Source organism: Giraffa tippelskirchi, chromosome 10 (genome assembly GCF_054371585.1).
Source record: "Giraffa tippelskirchi isolate mGirTip1 chromosome 10, T2T-mGirTip1v1.2.pri, whole genome shotgun sequence".
NCBI lineage: Eukaryota > Metazoa > Chordata > Mammalia > Artiodactyla > Giraffidae > Giraffa > Giraffa tippelskirchi.
The window spans coordinates 14,751,069-14,770,812 of record NC_137284.1 but is presented as its reverse complement, the minus strand read 5'-3'; the positions used below and the strand labels follow the sequence as shown (position 1 = coordinate 14,770,812).

General features: G+C 49.6%; 1 protein-coding gene and 1 long non-coding RNA gene across 12 annotated transcripts in view; one reads left to right on the top strand and one right to left on the bottom strand.

Moving 5' to 3' along the window:
* The window catches only part of OPCML (opioid binding protein/cell adhesion molecule like), a 566,878-nt gene that overhangs the window by 525,502 nt on the left and 21,632 nt on the right, over positions 1-19,744 (top strand). For 7 of the 11 annotated variants that reach the window (XM_081537938.1, XM_081537937.1, XM_081537940.1 and 4 more), the window contains 3 exons: positions 18,257-18,394; positions 18,777-18,897; positions 19,363-19,514. In XM_081537938.1, coding sequence (XP_081394064.1) covers positions 18,257-18,394; positions 18,777-18,897; positions 19,363-19,514 — 411 coding nt within the window. Of the gene's footprint in view, positions 1-18,256; positions 18,395-18,478; positions 18,635-18,776; positions 18,898-19,362; positions 19,515-19,744 lie in introns of all 11 variants that reach the window. The other 4 variants (XM_081537941.1, XM_081537935.1, XR_014067914.1 and 1 more) reach the window with 3 other exon arrangements.
* On the bottom strand, positions 10,416-13,625 carry LOC145524883 (uncharacterized). The gene is made up of 3 exons (XR_014067921.1): positions 13,462-13,625; positions 12,801-12,990; positions 10,416-12,062 (listed from the first exon to the last, which is right to left on the bottom strand). It is a non-coding gene; the product is annotated as an uncharacterized LOC145524883 (long non-coding RNA).

The following is a 19,744-nucleotide window of genomic DNA, read 5'->3' as shown; positions in this document are numbered from 1 at the left end:
CCATTCTTCAGTGCTCAGTCTTCTTTATGGTCCAACTTTCACATCCTTACATGACTACTGGAAAAAACATAGCTTTGACTATTTGGACCTTTGTCAGCAAAGTGATGTCTCTGATTTTTAATACATTGCCTAGGTTTGTCATAGCTTTTCTTCCTAGGAGAGCAAGCGTCTGTGTGGATGTGTCGACTTTAAAAAAAATGCACAACATGAAAGTTGTGAGTTAAGGTTTATTTGGGGGCAAAATGAGGACTGCAGCCCAGGAGATAGCACCTCAGATAGCTCTGAGAAACTGCTCCAGAGAGGCAGCAGGGAAAGGTCAGTATATATGTGATTTTGGTGATGCACATATTTTTGCTGAAGGTTTCTGCTGGTTACGAGGAGCAGGCATCACCATGAAGGATTTTACTGCTGCTCTAGACATGAGGAGATACAAGAGTTGGACTCATAAAATCTGCTCCTGAAAATGTCTATCTGAAGACCTGTCCTGCCAGTTTCCAACCCTACCCCCCTCCCCCGCCTGAGTACAGAGTACCTCATTTCTGCTGTCCACCCTGAACTCCTTTCAGAGGGTGTTGAAGGTCAGCAGCTACAGCAGAACATGATTTAATCCCTGTAGAGGTCGATGGCAAGTGTCAATTTGTAGTTGACAGTAACTAAAGACTGGGGCCACAAGCAGAAGAGGTAAAGATTCCTTTGGGGCCAGAATGAAATATGCTATCAACAATGTCAGTTCCCAGCCCTTTGACCCTGAGTGATGCAGAGATGAAGTCACTTCCCCTCTGGTAGACACCTTTTCTGCTAACTCCCTCTGCCAAGCACCTGATAGAGATCTATCCTGGAGAGTGACATCAGTTATTCGAAGGATACCACCAGAGGTGGGAACACCCTCCATAGTGGAGACTTCCCTCTGCGCACAAGGTTACTCTGGCTTAGAGGACCCCCTGCGGGTCACTGGATCCTCCAGCCTCATTTTCCTGCATTTCCAAGGCACCCACCCGATGCATGTGATCCTTTGTGGCATAAAGGGATGTTTTGGTCCTGGGAATTTAAAATAAAAGTAGAAATGAAATGAGGAAGCCCAGTGGAACTCTTTTTCAGAGCTGGTTCCAGGAGCATAGGAGTAGATCAGGCTGTTGAAGAATACCCCATGTTTTAGGAGAAGGGTTTGACCTGTAATATATCCACGTTTATGTGATGCATTCTATTATAAGTGCATCACACTCTGTTCGTAAAATTACAAGAGTCTCCCAGGAAGAGAGTGAAGCAGCTGGTATCCCACACTGCCCCTGACATATTTATTCAGTCCGAGTTGGTGCGTGATTATTATACCCTTACTGGAAAAAAAATAATAAATTGACATTTTAGACTGGAAATCACATCATTCCTAGGTGGTGTGCATGCCGGCTGTGTGCAGATATTATACGTCCCTGCAGGCATGAAGCAATTTCTGTGCTGGTGTGGGTTTCCCATAGAGCAGCCTGATTGGATGTGAAGGCAGCCCCCTGGCCTCCCTGCAACAGGCCCATAGACTTGGTTATGAGGAAACACAGATGTCCTTCCACCCCAGGGCCAGGGCTCCTGCCACATCCCTGAGAAGCCCTGGACCCTGGTGCCCTGCTCTCTGAGCTGTGTCCCCTCACCCCTGCTCCGCCCAGAACCCCTCTGAGGGGCTGTCACCGTGAGCAGTTCCGGAAGAGGCGGTGGAGCATCACCAATGTGGAGGGACTGCTCGGCGGGACGATGAGATGCCTGGTGGCTCCTGATTGGCTATCAGCCCACTGAAGCCTGGCCTCGGGAAGATGGCCCCGGCTCACTGCGCACTGGTCCTCAGCCTCCTGAATCAGATGCTCATGATCAGACTTCTGAGATGCCTTCTCCTGTTGCTGACCTTGTCAAGGACTGTGAGCAAATGCTGAGTTACTTGGACCTTATTCCCCTAAGAGCAGGTTAGGGTCTGGAAGAAGCTGGGTCTGTTAATAAAAACACAGGTGGCAAGTGACTCTGTAGTCACATGGAGTGTAAAACCAGAGACCACACAAATGAGGCCAGGGTGACACAGGAGATGGAGGAAGAGTCAAGCTGACAGGTCCACTGAGTGGTCTCCTGGCCAGCCCCGTGTCTTAGCTTCCCCCTTAAAATGCTGAAAACTACGCTTCCATCATGTGCTTTGCAGACAGGGAGCGTCTTTTCTTGCTACTCATGTGACCATGAGAAGTTTGATGAGAAAGTGAAACATGAAAATAGCTGTGGCTCCTGACTTCAGTGAGTAAATTAAAGTGATTTAAGTGAATGATTTAAGTGAGGGGATTTCTCCCCTGGAGCCAGAATTCACTAACCAGGAGACAAACCAGTAATTTTCCTCAGAGAAACTGCGATAAAATAGCTTAAACTTTCCTGAATCCTCCAGTCTCCCCACCCACCATGCTGTTCCAGGTCTGCCTGTTGAAGTGGGGTCATTTGGAGGTCAGCATCCATCACGGCCTGGCCACATCCCAGGGCATCTCCTGGCCACACCCCAGGGGCATCTCCTTGCACCACTGCCCCCAGCTAAATTGCATTCAGCCTTTCCATCCCAGTGGATGAGCAGTTTAGATGGCATGCATCTATCTCTTGATGGGTTTGTGTTTAGGTGTGAATAAATCAGTGAATAATCAGTCTTATCCCCAGAACTGAAAAGTGAGATGGGAAACTAGGACTGGGTCTCATTGGTGAATTCCCTTCTTTCACTTGCAGGTTTTCCCAGCAGCTCTCCACCTACCAGGGCTTGCAGTGGGCAGGGGGGTGCTGTTGGGGACACTGTGGATGGTCTTCACTGAGCTTCCTCTGAGTGGACGTGCCGGTAACAGAACAGGCATTTACATTCTGCGGCAGGGTTTTCACATGGACACCTTTACATTCCGGGACACATTTCTTTGTTGTCAGAGACACATTGTGGGGCCTTTAGACACATCCCTGAACTCTGGTTTCTAGATATCAGTAGCACCCCCTCCCCAAGCCCCACTTTTGACAATCAGAATGGTCCTCAGATGTTGCTAAGTGAGCCCTTTGGGGTAAAAATCACCAGGCTGCACTTAAGTGATAAATATAATCATGAAAACAGGTCCTACTGGAGCCTAGAGCTGGGGCATCTCAGACTTCTCGCAGGAAACAGATGGCACCATTGACCTTGAACAATTGTAGGCAGGTTAATAGGGCTTCCCAGGTAGTGCTAGTGATAAAGAACCCCCCTGCCAATGCAGGAGACATAAGAGACCCAGGTTCAATCCAGGTCAGGAAGATCCCCTGGAGGAGGGCATTGCAACTCACTCCAGTATTCTTTCCTGGAGAATCCCTATGAACAGAGGAGCCTGGTGGGCTACAGACCATAGGATTACAAAGAGTCAAACACGATTGAAGTGACTTAGCACACACACATGCACAGGCAGGTTAATAAGAGGATTATTTTTGAGGTGCAGAGAGGGTGTGGTGAGCCACACAAGTAGTGATAAACCCAAGGCTGAAACAGCAGGGCTGTTCCCCTGACCCCTTCCATCTCCTCACTCCCAGTCAGCAGGTGAGGAGGGATCTACCTGCTTAGGAGGGGAGATGTGTGGGTGAGAACCAGCTTGAGAGGAACTTGTTCTTTACCCAAGTGACCAGCTGGGAGGTGACCTTCTGGGAACACACATCTGAGCTCCTTCCCTCCCCCTGGCCACCCCAAGCAGAGGGCTTTTGTAGCCCACGTGTGCCACATAACCCAGGAGAAAGCAGGACAAAGAAGAGGTGCTGTGTCTGGAAGGTTGAAAATGAAACATCTAGTATTACGGGCTTCCCTAAAGTGGAAAAGTTAAGTTGAGCCCCAAAGGATACACCAGTTACTCCGAGGAAGGTGGTATAGAGCGTGCGGATAAGCCATGTCATTTCCATTTCATGAAACTCAGTTAAAAGAACTGTTGTTGCATTTATAGTTCATCTGTGGAGCCCCTACCAGCCCGGCTGATGAGAAAGGCAATCTGAGTCGTGTTTGGGGAGCTGAGTTTTCTCTCTCAGGGATCCTGAAGGCTTAGAACATGGTCTCTGGGTCTCAGTCCTCAGGGGTGGGAACAAGGCACCCCTCTGAATGAAGGAGCAAAGGGGGGAGGACAAGTTCATCTCTGCTTCTGGACCCAGCTTCGTTGTCCCGTCTGCGGTGCTGTCCCTTACAGGCTCCAGTGTGGGAAATGCACAGGTGCCCCCCGCTGGTGGGAGATGCCTCCATCCACCCCACCCCCAGGTTGGCCCACTTCCCCTTCCAGGGGCTGGGCAGTTTCTTTTCCTGTTTCTTTAAAACAAAAGCCTGCACAGTAATCGTCTTCTGGGTGCCTAGCAACCAACCCCTTTAGACCCCAGGACACAAAAGTCATTAACAGTCCTGAGGTGAGAAGCTCAGACCACGGGACTCGCAGAGCCTGGCTTCCAGGATCAGGGAGAGAAGACCCTCCTCAGTCCTTCCAGCTCTCTGCAGCTTCCAGAACAAAGCACACCCTGGTTTCTTAGCAAATCTGCCTGTCATGTTACAAAGCAGGGACTGGACCCATGGCCAGTTAGGCGGGGGGGCGTTGAAGCTTCTTGGGTCTGGCAGAGAAATCCCATGGGGCTGGAACCTTAACAAGGGGATGAGAGAGAAAGATGGAACAGAGCAGAGAAAACCTGCTCAGGTATCAAGTCTGCAGAACTCTCTACTGAGACCCATGTGGTCACCCCAGGACATCGGAAGAGCTAAGAGAGCAGTCCATGTCTTCTCACCGTCCGCATGTCCACAAGCAGTCCTAACGAGATAGTCAGCCCTTCCCGCCAAGACTGAAGCCCCCATTCTTACAGGGATGAAGGGAGGGGGGGTGCCCAAAGCCAAAAGACAGAGACACTCCCTAAACACCAAGCACCCTCATAGCTAGCAGACATCACAGCCCTCCTGCAGCCAGCAAAGGATGCAGTGTTGACTTAGTGTTACCTGTTCACCTGCTGACTCCCTGGAATGAAAACCCCAGAGCCGAGTGCTTTCTTCAGCATGGAAGCAGGGACAGGAGCCGAACGCAGACTCCTCCTGTCTCAGGAATTAACCTGGCTGCCGCCTCGAGGTTCCCTGTGTCTTGCTTCCCCTCCATCTCATCAGTGTCCTTGCTAATTCAACAAAGTTATTACCCGATTAATAACTCCTCTGATGGAAGAGTTCTGGGATGAGCTGGAGCTCCCATTTACAATCGGCAGGTGATGGGAAAATTATGTTCAGTTCAGGAATAATTGATGGAAATGGTCTCTCCTCTTCTGCAGCTGATTGGCTTTGTAATTGTGATTTAATAATGTAAATATCACTTGTTTTCTTCTGAAGATGAATTGGCTTCTGATTTGCTAAGCTCAAGCCTCTATGGGCTTGTTTATATCTTTGAGATTTCTCATGAGACTGAAGGTGAGATGTATTTCTTATTTTGTTATATTTTTCTTTGTACATACACACACACACACACACACACACACACAGTTGGAATCAATGGTTGAAAGAAACATTTTTTCAACCAACTCAGCTACTGATGATAAAATATTAGAGCTAATGCTTTTCAGAAATTATCTCATCTAATCCCTAGTTTTCACTGGTGATAAAGCAGAAAGCCCAAGGAGGTTTTAAGTCAGTAACTCACTCAGATGTACGTGGAAAGTTAGAGATCGCTTGTGGACCTGGTATAGTGCTATTTCCTAAGTAATGAGGAAAGTTTGCAAAGAATGGCTGTGACACTGTGATTTATGATAAGAAATATCTATTTGGCTTTTGTCCAGTTCCTAGCACAGAGCTCCTCCAGCCCTTGGAATTTCCTGAGAGGGAAGGAAAGGTGTCTTTTGTTACGTTGATGAGGTGAGTGTTGGATGGCACCTAAGGATGGAGGCTGGTTGCCAGGGGAGCTGGGTCCTGGGATTAGGTGGTTGGAACTTTCAGTTTCTTCCAACCATCATCTCCTGGGAGGGGCAGGGACTGGAGTTTGAGTTCAGTCACCAGTGGCCAAGATTTCAACCATGCGTATGCCATGAAGCCTCCATAAAACACCCCCAAAAAGAAGTTTAGGAGTTTCCAGGTTGGTGAACAAGTGGCGATGATTCAGGGAGGGTGAAAACTCGGAGGGCATTAGGCTCTGGCCACTTCCTCTGCAACTTGCTCTCCGTGGGTCCCAACTGGCACTTCTGAATTACATCCTTTCATGGTAAACTCCTGATCTAGTAAGTAAAATGCTTCCTTGAGTCCTGTGAGCTGCTCTGCAAATTAATCAAACCAAGATGGTAAAAGAATCTGGCTGCAATGCAGGAGACCTGGGTCCAATCCCTGGGTCTGGAAGATCCCCTGGAGAAAGGGATGGCAACCCACTCCAGTATTCCTACCTGGAGAATCCCATGGAGAGAGGAGCCTGGTGGGCTACAGTCCCATAGGGTCACAAAGAGTCAGACACAACTGAACGACTAACACACACATAAGGAGAGGGACGTGGGATGCTCTGATCTAGAGCCAGTGGGTCAGGAGCAGAGGTGACAACCTGGACCTGCATTTGGCATCTGAAGCTGGGAAGTGGGGGAAAGACCTGCAGGAGCTCCAGGTAGAGAGCATCAGAGTAAGGCTGAACTGCCGCCTTATTCCCATCAGAATAAGGACACTGAGCTGGTGTTGAATTGCTTGGTGTAGGGGGAAACCCACACGTGGGAATGGGGGTCAGAATTGTAACAGCTCCAAATTTCATTTTCCCTATTGAATGTTTCTCTGCTGTTATGGACACATATCATACATGTATCTGTGTGTTCATGTATGTATAATACACAGAATCAGATACATAGTATGTCTTTGTGCTTGTGCATGCTCAGTCATGTCTGACTCTTTATAATGCTGTGGACTGTAGCCCACCAGAATCCTTTGTCCATGGAATTTCCCAGGCAAGAATGCTGGAATGGGTTGTTATTTCCTCCTCCAGGTGATCTTCCCAACCCAGGGATTGAACACACATCTCCTGTGTCTCCTGCACTGCAGGCAGGTTCTTTACCCGCTGAGACATCGGGAAGCCCAGAGCACTCTGTTACTTACATCACTTCCAGGACTTACCTCGGGGCACAATATTTTGTAACTGAAAGAGCCTCTAATGCTGCACATGAGTAAGTCAGGGCTGCACTACAGGGTAACTGACACTGAATCCTGACCTGTTCTTAGAATCGCCCTCTCTGGGTGGTCTTGGAGGGTCCTGGGAAACTACAGGCAGCACCCGTACAACTACCTGTTCCCCCAAGGCTCCAGGCCCTGTCCCTCATGGAGGGGCACACGAGATCCCCTCCCAACCTCTCTTTCTGTCCAACATCCTTTGGTCCAGGCCTGCCCGTGGAACCCAGTCACCATTATGATCTTCCCTGCCTTTATCTCCCACGTGGCCCTCACAGGTCCTGGCTGTGCAGGCACGGGGCAGGGGTGGGCTGTGGTCTCAAAGAATATGGGGCCTCCTGCTGCTGGCCCCTTGCCTGTCATCCGGCATCTGCTGTCTGGTCAGGAAAGATTAGGAGGTGAGCCACGTAGCGAAGGAGGGGTGTTTGCCAGGAAGGCGGGAGGACAGAAAGCAGAGAGCGCTGTGGTCCTGCATTTGAAGTGAAACTCAGACCCGGGAAAATGGGCCCCAAGTCATCTCAGTGGATGATTAGTTATACCTGTAAGACATTATTCCAATCTGCCCATTGAGGGGAGGGAGAAAAGAACAGCTACTTGTCAAAATCGGCGTGCATGGGAGACTGGGAAGGGAAAAGAAATAATTAATTTCCTCCATTAATACAAGACATTACCCCCAGACACACACAGTCCTTCATAATTGTCAGCTCCTCTCTCCGCCATCACGGAACAGCCGCTGCACAGTGACAGATGAGGCCACCTTGAAGTCATAGGGTGTCTCTGTTCTGAGGTCTGCGTCATCGAGACCCCAGGCCCAGTGCTGGCATCTGGGCCAGTTCCCCAGCACACAGGCTGAGGTGCAGGGACTTTCTGATGTTTCTTTAGAGGCCAGTAGCCCTGCGCTCCTGGGTGGGAGCTCTGCCCATCGACACGTGGTCATCAGTTTCCAGAACTCAAAGAATTATTTAGGGTTCCAGGTCATTCACCATATTGTTAAGTTATGAAACTTACAAATGACCTTAGAAGTCCTCTAGTGCAGTTTTTATTTGATGGAAAAAAAAAATCTTAGGACTTGGAATGGTAAAAACACTTAGCCCATATCATAGCACGTTAGTGGCAACACTGATGGTAGACACAGGTCTTTTGAAGTCCAATTCAGTGGTCTTATATCCTGACTCCTGTGGTTGCCAGAGTCATAGAAGGTCCCGTGGAATGTGCCTTCTACAGTGATGAGGCTAAAAAAGGGGGACTAGGGAGACAGATGCCTTTGATGAGAGGTCAGCTTGATCAGAGCCCAGCCCGGATGGCGGGCGGGAGACCCACTTGCCTAGAAATAGCTCCTGGTGTGTGGATACGGAGAGTCCTTGGCAAAAAGTTTCCAAGGGCCCCCACCCTGCAGGAAGCGCCCCCGCACCCCGAGCAGAGGCCTCACCCGCTGAGCACTGGCTCCTCGCCCTCCCCTCTCAGCCCGGTCACAGCTGAGCACCTGAGCCGCACTATCTCCCCGCGATGCTCCAGAGCCGGGTCTGCGTTCCACGAAGCGGCCACCAGCTCTGGCGTGACCTGCCTGCCGAGTGCTGCTTGGCTTCGTGGGTGTTTTGCCTGAGAGTGAATCGAAGTATTTCAGAAATATCAATGAAGGTAATAATTAGCACCACTGCCATGCAGCCGTGTCCTTGGGAACTACCATGGGAAGAGAGAATAAAGGCGAGAAGGAAAGAGAAGAGAAGAAAGGGAGGATGCGGGAGGAGTCAGGCTGTATCGGAGCTTCATCTGCAGAAACCAGGCTGTGCTCTTCCTCCAGGGAGCTGGGAAAGGGCAACCACAGCATTTCCACACCGGAAGGCCCAGGTCTAGCTTCTGACCCTCCAGGACTTCGGGCCCTGAGCCCCAGCTGGGTGTCTCCCCAGGGAATGCAGGGCTGACCCTCACTCGGCCCCTCACCCTGTTCTCCAAGAGGAGCCCGACCTGGTGCACCAGGAGCTCCAGGATTGCAGAGTCCAGGGGACCACTCTGCATCCTGGTCCCGCAGGGTCCAACAGCCCAGTCACCGCCTCTCACTGGGTGTAAAGGTGTGAGTATCAGTGCAGCCCAGAGTCGGGCACTGGCAGCAGCCCTGGTACTGGGACCAGACGCAGGCCATTCTGTGGGCTAGAGGGCAGGGGCCACAGGGGTTATCATCCAGACCAGCATGGTGTTGAGGGCCGAAGACAGCAGTCAATAATTACAGTGGAAAACAGTGTCAACTGTCCAGGCAAACCTAACAGTATGATTACCTACCTATAAAAAATAACAAAGGCCTTGATGGCATTAACACACACGCGCATGCGCGCTCACACGCGCGCGCGCGCGCACACACACGCACGCGCGCGCACACACACACGCACGCGCGCGCACACACACACACACGCACACGCACACACACACATCAGTCCCCAGGGAACCGAGCCATTGCAGGTGGGGTGGAAGGAAAGTTTTAAGTCCACCACAAACCAAGTGAGAGCTAAAGCATTTGCTATGATGTTGTTCTATTATCAGAGACAATTTCTGGCTTCCTTGGTGGTCCAGCGGCTAAGAATCCACCTTGCAATACTGGTTCGATCCCTGGTCTGGGAAGATCCCTCGTGCTGGGGGGCAACTAAGAGACTGTGGACCAGTACTACTGAGTCCATGCACCCTAGAGCCCGTGCTCCACCACAAGAGAAGCCACTGTAATGAGAAGCCAGGCACTGCAACTAGAGAGGAGCCTCCACTCACAGCAACTAGGAAAAGCCCAAGCACAGCAACAAAGACACAGTGCAGCCAAAAATTTAAAAAATAAATCAATAAAATTAAAAATTAAAAAAATAGAATTTCCAAGGGATGGGGAGTAGGGGAGGGACAGAGAGGGAGTTTAGGATCAGCAGATGCAAGCTATTATATACAGGATGAATAAACAACAAGGTCTTATAGCACCGGGAGCTACATTCGATATCCTGTCATAAACTGTGATGGAAAAGAAAACCAAAATCATTTGAAGATATTGGACGCTACCTGTTCCCCACGGATTCTGACCCTAGAGTTTTGCTCTGAGCTCAAAACATCAGTTTGCCAAAGTGCCCTCAGGAAACTTACTGGTTGCATTGGCCCAGTGCCTTTCCATTCCTGCAAAATATGCTATTCTTTGAGAAACAGGGTCTGAGTGACTGGAGGTGCCTGCTTAGGCTAATGCAGGCAAGGTCAGGTTCAGCTTTCTGAAAACATATATAAATGAAAGAAGCAATAGGTCATTCAGTGCCTTCATCAGCTTTTTTTTTAAGCAGTAGTTTATTTAGATTAAAGCACAGAATTCATTTCACTTGGTAGTTGTTAACACTGAGATAACCCTGTTGGCTCAGAGTGCAAATAATAGTAATACAAGAGGAAAACATGGAATAAATAAAAACTTTCCAAGTGTCCTTAACATTTTATCAGTAATGTAGCTGTTTAAGCTCTGCTTTTGAAAGTGTGATTTTTTTTTCTTCAACCTCTATGTTTTGGTCTGAACTATTTATGTCTATTTTTATATTTAGACACTTTTTAGAATATAAATGTTAGCTAAGTTTTGAATCCAGATCAGAAAACCTGTTCCAGAAATGGATTCAAGCTTCTGTCCTCAGTCATTTGTCTGCCTGTGTGTGAAATCCCAGGTTCCTGCCTTCTGCATCCCCCTTCTCTGGGTCTCTGTCTGTTTGTCTGTCTCTCTTCTCTCCCTGGCCCACAATCCAAACTCTCATTTAAGGGGACTGGGTCACATCCTCACAGGTACCCTGGCTGTTTCTGCATCACTCTTTGCAGCCCCTTCCCTCTGGGTCAACAGTGTCATCTAGTTTCCAAAACTCTCTGATGATTCCTGATTCTTCCTACAGCTAGTGAACACATCTCAGAAAGAGAACATCAGTAAAACCAAGCCAAGCACACGTCTTGGGTTGTGGGTTCATCACACTTTTGTTTAAGTCCAGTGTGGGGAAGGGATGAAGCTGAAAGTTGGGAGTCAAGGCTGGCTGGGGCCTCCATCTACACTTCCTGGTTGGAAGGCAGAGGGGAGCCCAGTGTTGCTGGGTGCCTGCAGTGTCTAGGGAGCGTTCAGGGGTGGGGAAGACTGGAAGTGTGCAGAGGAGATGAGCAGAGAGAGCAGATCTAGTGAGGAGAGATTTGGGGGAGGGCAAATTCATGGGTTCAAACCCCCAGCCATCATGTGCAGAGGGATCAGAGTTCAGCCTGACCAGTCGCACATTCCCTCTCTGTATATCTGCAACTGAGAGCGGATGAGGTGGGGAGTCAGTGCTGAGGTTCTCAAATGCTGGAACTTACCTGGTTCCCAACCCAAGCATGTTCTAAGGTTTCTATCCTTCAAAAGAAGGTTTCTATCCATCACATCAGGAGGTGTGTGATGGAGAAGGACGCCAGGAGATCCCTAAGAAGGAGGGAGACACCCTCTTCCCAATCTGTGGATTTCCAGAAGGCAGCTCCTCCATCCCCTCTCCCATAGGATCACTCTTTCTCCCCCCATGGAAGATGGGGGACTGGGGTAACTGTGAGGTTATTTGCTCCAACAGCTAAACAGGGACAAGACTGTCACCTTCCAGTGAGGGCTGCACTCCTGGTTTCCATCATCTTCTGATCTACTCTGCTTGGGTCTAAGGAGTCCTCCTAACCCAGACTCTTTATTTCAAGGCAGCCCTTCTCTCAGGTCCAATTTGGGGCCTGCAGTCAGCCCTTACTCAACTTGAGTCCTTGTATTGCACACGTCCAGTTATCTTGAGTTCATAGGGAGAAAGGCAAGACCCACGTCAGCCTTGCATGCCGAGCCCAGACTGTAGACCAGCTTGACAGCCACGAAGTTGGTGTTTTCACCTGCTCAGGGCTCATCCTCTGTGATTCTGTTCTATGGACCAGAATCCTGGAGAGAGAGGGATGAGTGACATGATTTGGGCACACATCCCCACGTGCACCTCTGACCGTGTCTGCCTTGTCCGGAGCACTCCCAGGGACTGAAGAAGGGGGAGGGGCTTCAGACACCGCCCCCCTCCCCCCACACCCCACTGAGGTGCCCTGGCTCCAGACCCCGAGGGCAGGGTTTCCAGCAAATACACAACCTGCCCATTAACCGACACTTTTTCCTAAGCATGGAGCACTCCTCACAGGAGTAGCATCAGTTTTTGATCACTTGGATGGCTACCCAGCCTTGGTGAGGGGGCAAGGGATTGTTCAATTTCTGGGGTCAATCAGAAAGCCTGGTGGGAGCCTAGCTGATCTGCAGCAGGCATGGGTTCATCGGGGCGTCTGACTTCACATTTCCAAGGTCGGTGATGTTAGGAATAGTCTGTAATAGCCCCTCTTGCTGGGGAGCCAGGAAACTAACTCCTGGCTTCTCCGGAAGCCCTGCCACGTGAGTCCAGTTCCTGCGTGGTGGCCACCTCCCACCGCCTTTCTTCCTGCCGCGGCTCCCCTCTCCTCGCTTTCTCGCCCATCTGCTTTCTCCTTTCTTGGCCACGCCTCCCTGGGCCAATGCCTCCTAATCTCCATCATCGCCCCCTCCTGCTCACTTCCTCCAGGGCACCCTCCCCCAGGCGTGTGCCACACGAGTCACCTTCTGACAGGTCTCCTGGCAAGAGCTATGGCAGGTGCTGGCGTTTACCTCACAAAACATCTTCCCCAGATAGAACGGGCAGCTTCCTGTGGCTGACGAGGAAGGAGGGAGGGGCTGGGGGCTCCCTCGCTGGTGGCTTTTCGTCATTTCAAAGGGAGAAGCCGGGCAGCGTTTGGACGATTTCTTGAATGATGTGAGTAAGTCTGGCAAAGGAATAGGCCGCCCCCTGGAATCGTCCCTGGGGACATTCACGTGGAGGGAAAGATATTCTGTCAGGGACCATCATCATAAAAGTGGAAGGCTGAAATCTCTGACCCCTCCTGGTACTTCCAACTCGATAATTCTAAGAACTTGGCTGGGGAAGAAGAATGGGAAATTGGGCCAAGAGTGACGGCTGCAAAACAGCAGGCTTGGAAGGACGGGATGTGGAGGGAGAAAGAAAGAGAAGTGGGTCAGGAAACTCCTAGATTTTACCCTGAATTTTCTCTTTGAGCTTTTCATCCCTGAACACCCAGGTTTCTTCTCCCATCTCTAATAGGTCTTCCTGACCCACCATCCCTGACTCGAGAGTCCAAAACGATTAAGAATGGAAAAAATTGAAACTGAAGAGAAAATGTATAAAGTATTCCAATTCTCGGCTCATCAGCTGTGGACTCCCCAAGGTCAAGGACCTTGCCTTCAATATCCTCTCCACCTCTTGGCTTCTTACCCATCACCTCGCTCGTCATAAGGATGAGTAAAATAGCTGCAGGTGACATTAGGGACAGAAGGCTGGACCAGGGACCTTTCTTCCTGGGGTGTGTCTGATCCCCCTGCCTCCGTTTCCGAGATGGTGCAGACCCTGCTGCTGGGAGTTACACGTTCCTTATGCCCTGTGACTGTTATCTCAGAATGTATATTCCAGCACAAGAGGCTGCCTGGCGCCCATGGAACCGTGGGGCCAACTCAGCCCCTCCCCAGGCACGTGCCTTGCATCTGCAGGGTCTGGGTCCCAGGACCCCCTCCATCCCCTGATAAATGGCCCCATTTGTATCCCTGCAGATCTTAATCTTCCTAATACAGTGAGCTGGACTTATCTGCTTCGAAGTGCTTCTCCGTGGAAAGAAATAACCCGCATTTTTAATATATTTCTGCCAGTGATGCGAAGCCCACTTCCTTTGACTTCCAATCATGTTATCATCTTTGGCTGTCCCAGTGCACAGGGCAGAATGAGATGCCTCTGGGTTACTGGCTCATTTCAGGACCTCTTACCAGAAAGCAAAACTATGGGGCTGATGTGAAACTCTTATTTTCATATCGTCACAAAAAATGCTGTAGTCTTGCAGCCTATCTATTCATTTAAATCTCTCTGATTGTGTCTTCACAACCTTTCCCATGGTACCCAGAGCATCCTGCCTGCAGCCTGGGCGTCTCACCTGCAACCCGTCTTCCTTTATTCCCTTCCTTACATCAGTGACTCCTTCCTCCTCCTCCTCCCTCCTTTCCTATCCCCACTCATGTATTTCTCCCTCCCTATCTCCCTCCCTCTGTCCCCCAGTCAGCAATCTGCCTTACTGGCAGCTGGCAAAGGGGATTCAAGCATTTGTAGCCTCCTGCCCTTTTCTCTGCAGTGTAGAATCAGGATTTTATGTCACAACCAGAATTGCAGAGGGCAAGGAAAGCATTCCACGCTGCAGTTTGCCAGGTCTCCAGGCATTTAGCAACCTAGATTTGTTCTGCTTTGCAAATCTCACCCAGTATTCAAAGCAGTTAAAGAAACAGCATCTCCACACCCTTCCTTAGGCTTGAGGTAGGGACGAATGTTAACATCTTCTTCCTTTTCTTAGCAAAAGCAGTGTTCAAGGGTGTGTGTGTTTTGCAGTAAGGTCACAAGGACACAGTGGGAAAGGTAGTTTCAAGGGTCCAGATCCTTAGTGTTGACCTGCCAGGAAAGTTTGCAGCTCCAAAGGAAGGGTACCTTTTGAGATGCAAACTCCACAAGGATCTCAACTCAAGGGCCAGGCAGTAAATGTCACTGTCCAGCCAACCCCTTCACAGACCCAGGTGCACAAGAAAGTCAGAATGGGCTGAGAACAGCGTATGGAGGAGAATGTGGACAGGAGGCCAATAGCATGGAAATCCTGACACACTTAGAAACGGGGGCAGACGGGGTGCAGGCAGGCTGCTCTGGGTACCACGGGAAAAATTCTGAAGACACATTCAAAGCAGACTTTAAAGAGAAGATAGGCTGCAAGACTAGACTGTGTTTTCTGAGAAAACGTATGAAAAAGAGAGTTTCACATCTCTCCCACAGGTTTGCTTTAAGGTAGAAATGCAGAAACCAAGCCCCACCCTGCACCTACTGCATCAGAATCTGTATGTAATACATAAAATCTCGGAGGAATTTATGTGCCAATTAAAACCTGAAAACCACTTACTTTATAGAACAAACTCGACGAAATTCATTTTCTCACTTAATGAGGTAATATTATCGTAACGACCCTCATTTTGTGCAAAACTCTTACTTTCTCTCTTATTTGCTGTCACACAAAAGTCCATGAAAACAGAACAGAGAGTGGAGATAAATTCCCGCATTCCAGAGGGTGGCCTTGTTGTCCAGCAGCTTCCCCCGTGGAGGCCCCGGGTCTGTCCCCTCACTCTGGTAGAAGACACTCACTCGGGGTCCCAGTGCAAAGACCCCTGTCATCCCCGAAGGGCTCCCTCCCCTCTGTGCTGGATAGCATCACAGATCTGCCTCATCAGGGGCTTTAAGCTATCTGTCTGGTGTAAACTGGGCAGCCTGCTGTGGGTCTAACTCATTCTCTCCAAGAAAGGTGGGTCAGTGATCCTGCCAGAGGTTCCTGCCAGGCCCACTGCAGGTAGCTCATCTCCTTGGTTAAGTACAGAGGGGTTAATTACTCGTGGCAAATACACTGCAGTACAATTTGAAAGAATGATGGAGTCTTCGTAGGAGAAAGCCGTCCTCTCCATCCTGCTATATTTATTTACAACAGAAATGGCACACTGAGTCTGGAAAGTCATTATGTCTCTATGATTTCGCTGTTGTTTTTTTTCCTTAAAAACACTTAGGTTGGTCAATCAGCATTACTTTAATGAGCGAGGCACTTTTTATCTTTGTTGTTGTTTAGTTATGTCCAACTCTTTGAGACCCCATGGACTATAGCCCGTCAGGCTCCTCTGTCCATGGGATTTCCAGGCAAGAATACTGGAGTGGTTTGCCATTTCCTTCTCCAGGGGATCTTCTCAACCCAGGGATGGCAAACATGGGTCTCCTGCATTGGCAGGTGGGTTCTTCACCACTGTACCACCTGGGAAGTATCTTTATTATACATCCTGAAATAAGTGGTTTCAGACTCCCCTTTGACACTGAGATGCTGTTAAGTCTAAGAGAAACAAGGAGACGAGGGTGAGAGAATGTTGACATCCCTCTAATGACCCTGAGGAGTTAGATATGAGCCAGCCTGGATGATTAAATGTCTCCGGGGTGGAGGACCATGACCGGCACCACCACCCCGAGGTCCCAGCAAAAAAGGCCCCACCCTGGGGCCCAGGAGGCAACTGCCTTGGAGCATCTCCCTCACAATTTTCAAAATTCTTGTCCAGTGCCTGACACCAGGCTTAGGCCAGTAATACCATTCAGAACTGACACTCAGATCTCAGGCTGGGAAGTGTGGGCTTGCCCCGAACCCCGCTTTCCCCTTCACCTCTGCTTCCAGTCACTCCTCACGTGGGTTCGACCAGATTCCCCAAGATCCTGAAACTGTCCCTGTGGGCTTGTCCTGGGGTCATGTCCACAGGCCCAAGTCTTAGGAGGCTGCCCTGGCCAGTAATTGCTCCTGCTGGCCAATGATGCAGGATTTCCTTTGCAAAACAACGTGAGATTGGGCTCCCAGGGTGGTGCTCACTTGGAGAGACTCAGTTTGTTTACATGCTTACCTAAAGCCCCTCACTTTCTGCCGTGGTCTTGGCAACCAGGATCCAGACACTAAAGGCAGAGCCTGGGTGGGTGTGCTGAACTAAGGAGGGCATGGTGGCAAGAAAGGCCAGAAGAGCTGAAAAAAGTCAGTGTCCTGGGAAAGGGGTAGATGGTGGGAATGTCCCAAGGCTTCTATGTCAGCAGAATCAGGATGCCAAAGCACCTGCCTGGTGTCTGCCCATCAACTCCCCCAGCCCCGACAACTGCTTCCTGCCCCAAACCCATTGTGGGCCCAGACGTGGTTGATTGAGTGACCATTGGATTAGATATGCTTCTATGGGTTTGGAGAATTACAACACATTTTTATCGTCCTGAAAACTAATTCTGCTCTCATGCCCGGAGCACAAGAAGGAATCAGGTATCAGGCTTATACGAAATGCAAATGGATGTACTTTCTCCTTGGCCCTTGGGTGGGCTGGGTTTTTAAAGGAGCCTGATGCTTTGGCAGATGCAGGACAACAGAAGGTCTGCCCTCTTTGCACTGAGCCACGAGAAGTGATGAGGGATGAGGCAGAGGCAGATCGTTGCAAGAGTGTGTCATGGTGGCTGCAAGCAATGTCTGTTTCTCAGCCCCAGAATATTTGGGATCATGAATTGCAGGTTTCACAAATGCCTGGAAATAAGAGATGCAAGTTCGTTCCCTGGGTTGGGAAGAACCTCTGGAGGAGGGCATGGCAACCCACTCCAGTATTCTTGCCTGAAGAATCCCATGGACAGAGGAGCCTGGTGGGCTACAGTTCATAGGGTTGCACAGAGCTGGGCACAACTGAAGTGACTTACACATACAAGCAAAGCCTCCAGAATGTCACACAAAGCTGGGTATTAAAATTAAGTACCCCCACCCTAGGCTCGAGTAACCAGAACTCTATCATTTGGGGCTCTCAGTTATTTTTTGTTGGCAAATGTTTATTGAGCACCTACTACATAGCAGTCAACAAAGGTTTCCTCATTCATTCTCCATTTTGTCTTCCCCAGGACCTTTGAGACCAACCAACTCTTTTGTGTTTGTTTGTACCAAAATGTTAAGTGGTTGCTTATTCATTCTGCAAGTCTTAGTAGTTTGTATTCTGTGTACAAAGCCATGTAGTACATGGTGAAAATGTAGTGAAAAATGAAGATGTCCATATTCACATACCCTAACATTATTCCCACATTTAAAAATTTATGTTGCTGACAGTGACAATTCTCTTTCAAAATACCAAAGCTTATTAAAGTGCTACAGTATTTCACATGTACTCTCTTAGTTAATCCTCATAATAATCATATTAAAAAATGAATGATATGCCCTTCTTAACAAATGATCTGAAAAGTTAAAGTGACTTGGACCCAAATATATTGACCCAAGATTCAATCAGAGCATTTCTTCAAATACTTTGGGGCCAACAGATGTCTAGAATCTTTGAGTTGCGGTTCAAACCCTATTTTATGGATTTTTTTATTCCTTCCCCTCTAAATTCTAGATGGAAATACAGTTGTGTCCCCAGTTTCATAGTTTCTTGATTGTCTCTGTCTGTTTCTTGCCTCCCAGAAGGCCAGGGCTTTGTGAGTGAGGACGAATACCTGGAAATCTCTGACATCAAACGTGACCAGTCTGGGGAGTATGAGTGCAGCGCCTTGAATGATGTTGCTGCCCCTGACGTGCGGAAAGTAAAGATCACTGTCAACTGTGAGTGGACCCACTGTCGGGGAGTCCCAGGGAGCAGGAGGGCATGGGGACGGACAAGTAATGGCAAGGCCATTTTCTTAATAGATCCAAGCTGTTTCCAGCAGGAAAACACCGTATCAGATCGCTGTGCTCATCACCATCTCCAGGGCCATGGGGCCTTCCTGTGACTGTCAGAGCTTTTAGCTAATGGGGAGAATTGTTAACTCTGGCTTCATTTGAAGGCCTGAAGAAGATGCCAGGGTAAATGCAGTATCTTCAAGCAAGAAGTCCTTTTCCTAAGATAGATGGTTGTTTAGCTGGAGGGTGGGGTGTGTACAGCAGGTGACTGTCAACTGTCCTGCCTCTCATCTGTCTTATGGCCTTGCTCCGCATCCCCCCACAGACCCCCCCTATATCTCCAAAGCCAAGAACACAGGGGTCTCCGTTGGCCAGAAGGGCATCTTGAGCTGTGAAGCCTCGGCAGTGCCCATGGCTGAGTTCCAGTGGTTCAAGGAAGACACCAGGTACCTTGAAAGCAGAAACGGGGCATGTCTGAAGCAGAGCTGATGGGTGATGTCCCAGTGGAAGGAGGGTGATGGAGTCCAGGGAGGAAATACGGCAAAACCAAACTAATGACAGCCTCCATTATAACAGAGCCTCCTTTTAGAACCGGCAACAAGGAGCAGAGGCAGTTGGGAAGTGGGCAATGTGGATCAACTTTGTTCCAGAATCTGAGATTAGCTGTAGATGGGGCCATCTTGAAGGACTAGGAGCCCTGGAATGCAGCCTGGGAGTATGGGCACCTTCCTTTTCCACCCCTGATGGAGACTATGGTTCTTATGGCCAGAGGGGGAGGGGCTGGGTTAGTTGGATGGAAGGGCTTCGTGCGGAGGAGAGTTGTGTGTGGGGGGTGAATCCCCAGCTCCTCTTGCCTGCCCCCTCACTCCGTGAGTAGAACCAGACCCCCAGAACCTCCTCGTCTTTTGCAGGCTGGCCACTGGCCTGGATGGCATGAGGATCGAGAACAAAGGCCACATATCCACGCTGACCTTCTTCAACGTCTCAGAGAAGGATTATGGGAACTATACGTGTGTGGCCACGAACAAGCTTGGGATTACCAACGCCAGCATCACACTGTATGGTGAGTGCAGGAGGCCTGGACGCGAGGCTTGGGCCGGGAGGGGGAGGAAGCTGAGATCCGCTGGCCTGTGTCCATCCATACTGCTCCCCCCTCCACCTTAGATCTGAACGCAATCCCACCACCCCACCTGGTCATTGTCTTAGCCTGTGATGCTGTGGTGTTTACAAGGCAACCGATAGCTCCCGGTCTATTGTGAGGCGAGCTTTGCACCTTAAAAAGGAGTGAACTGA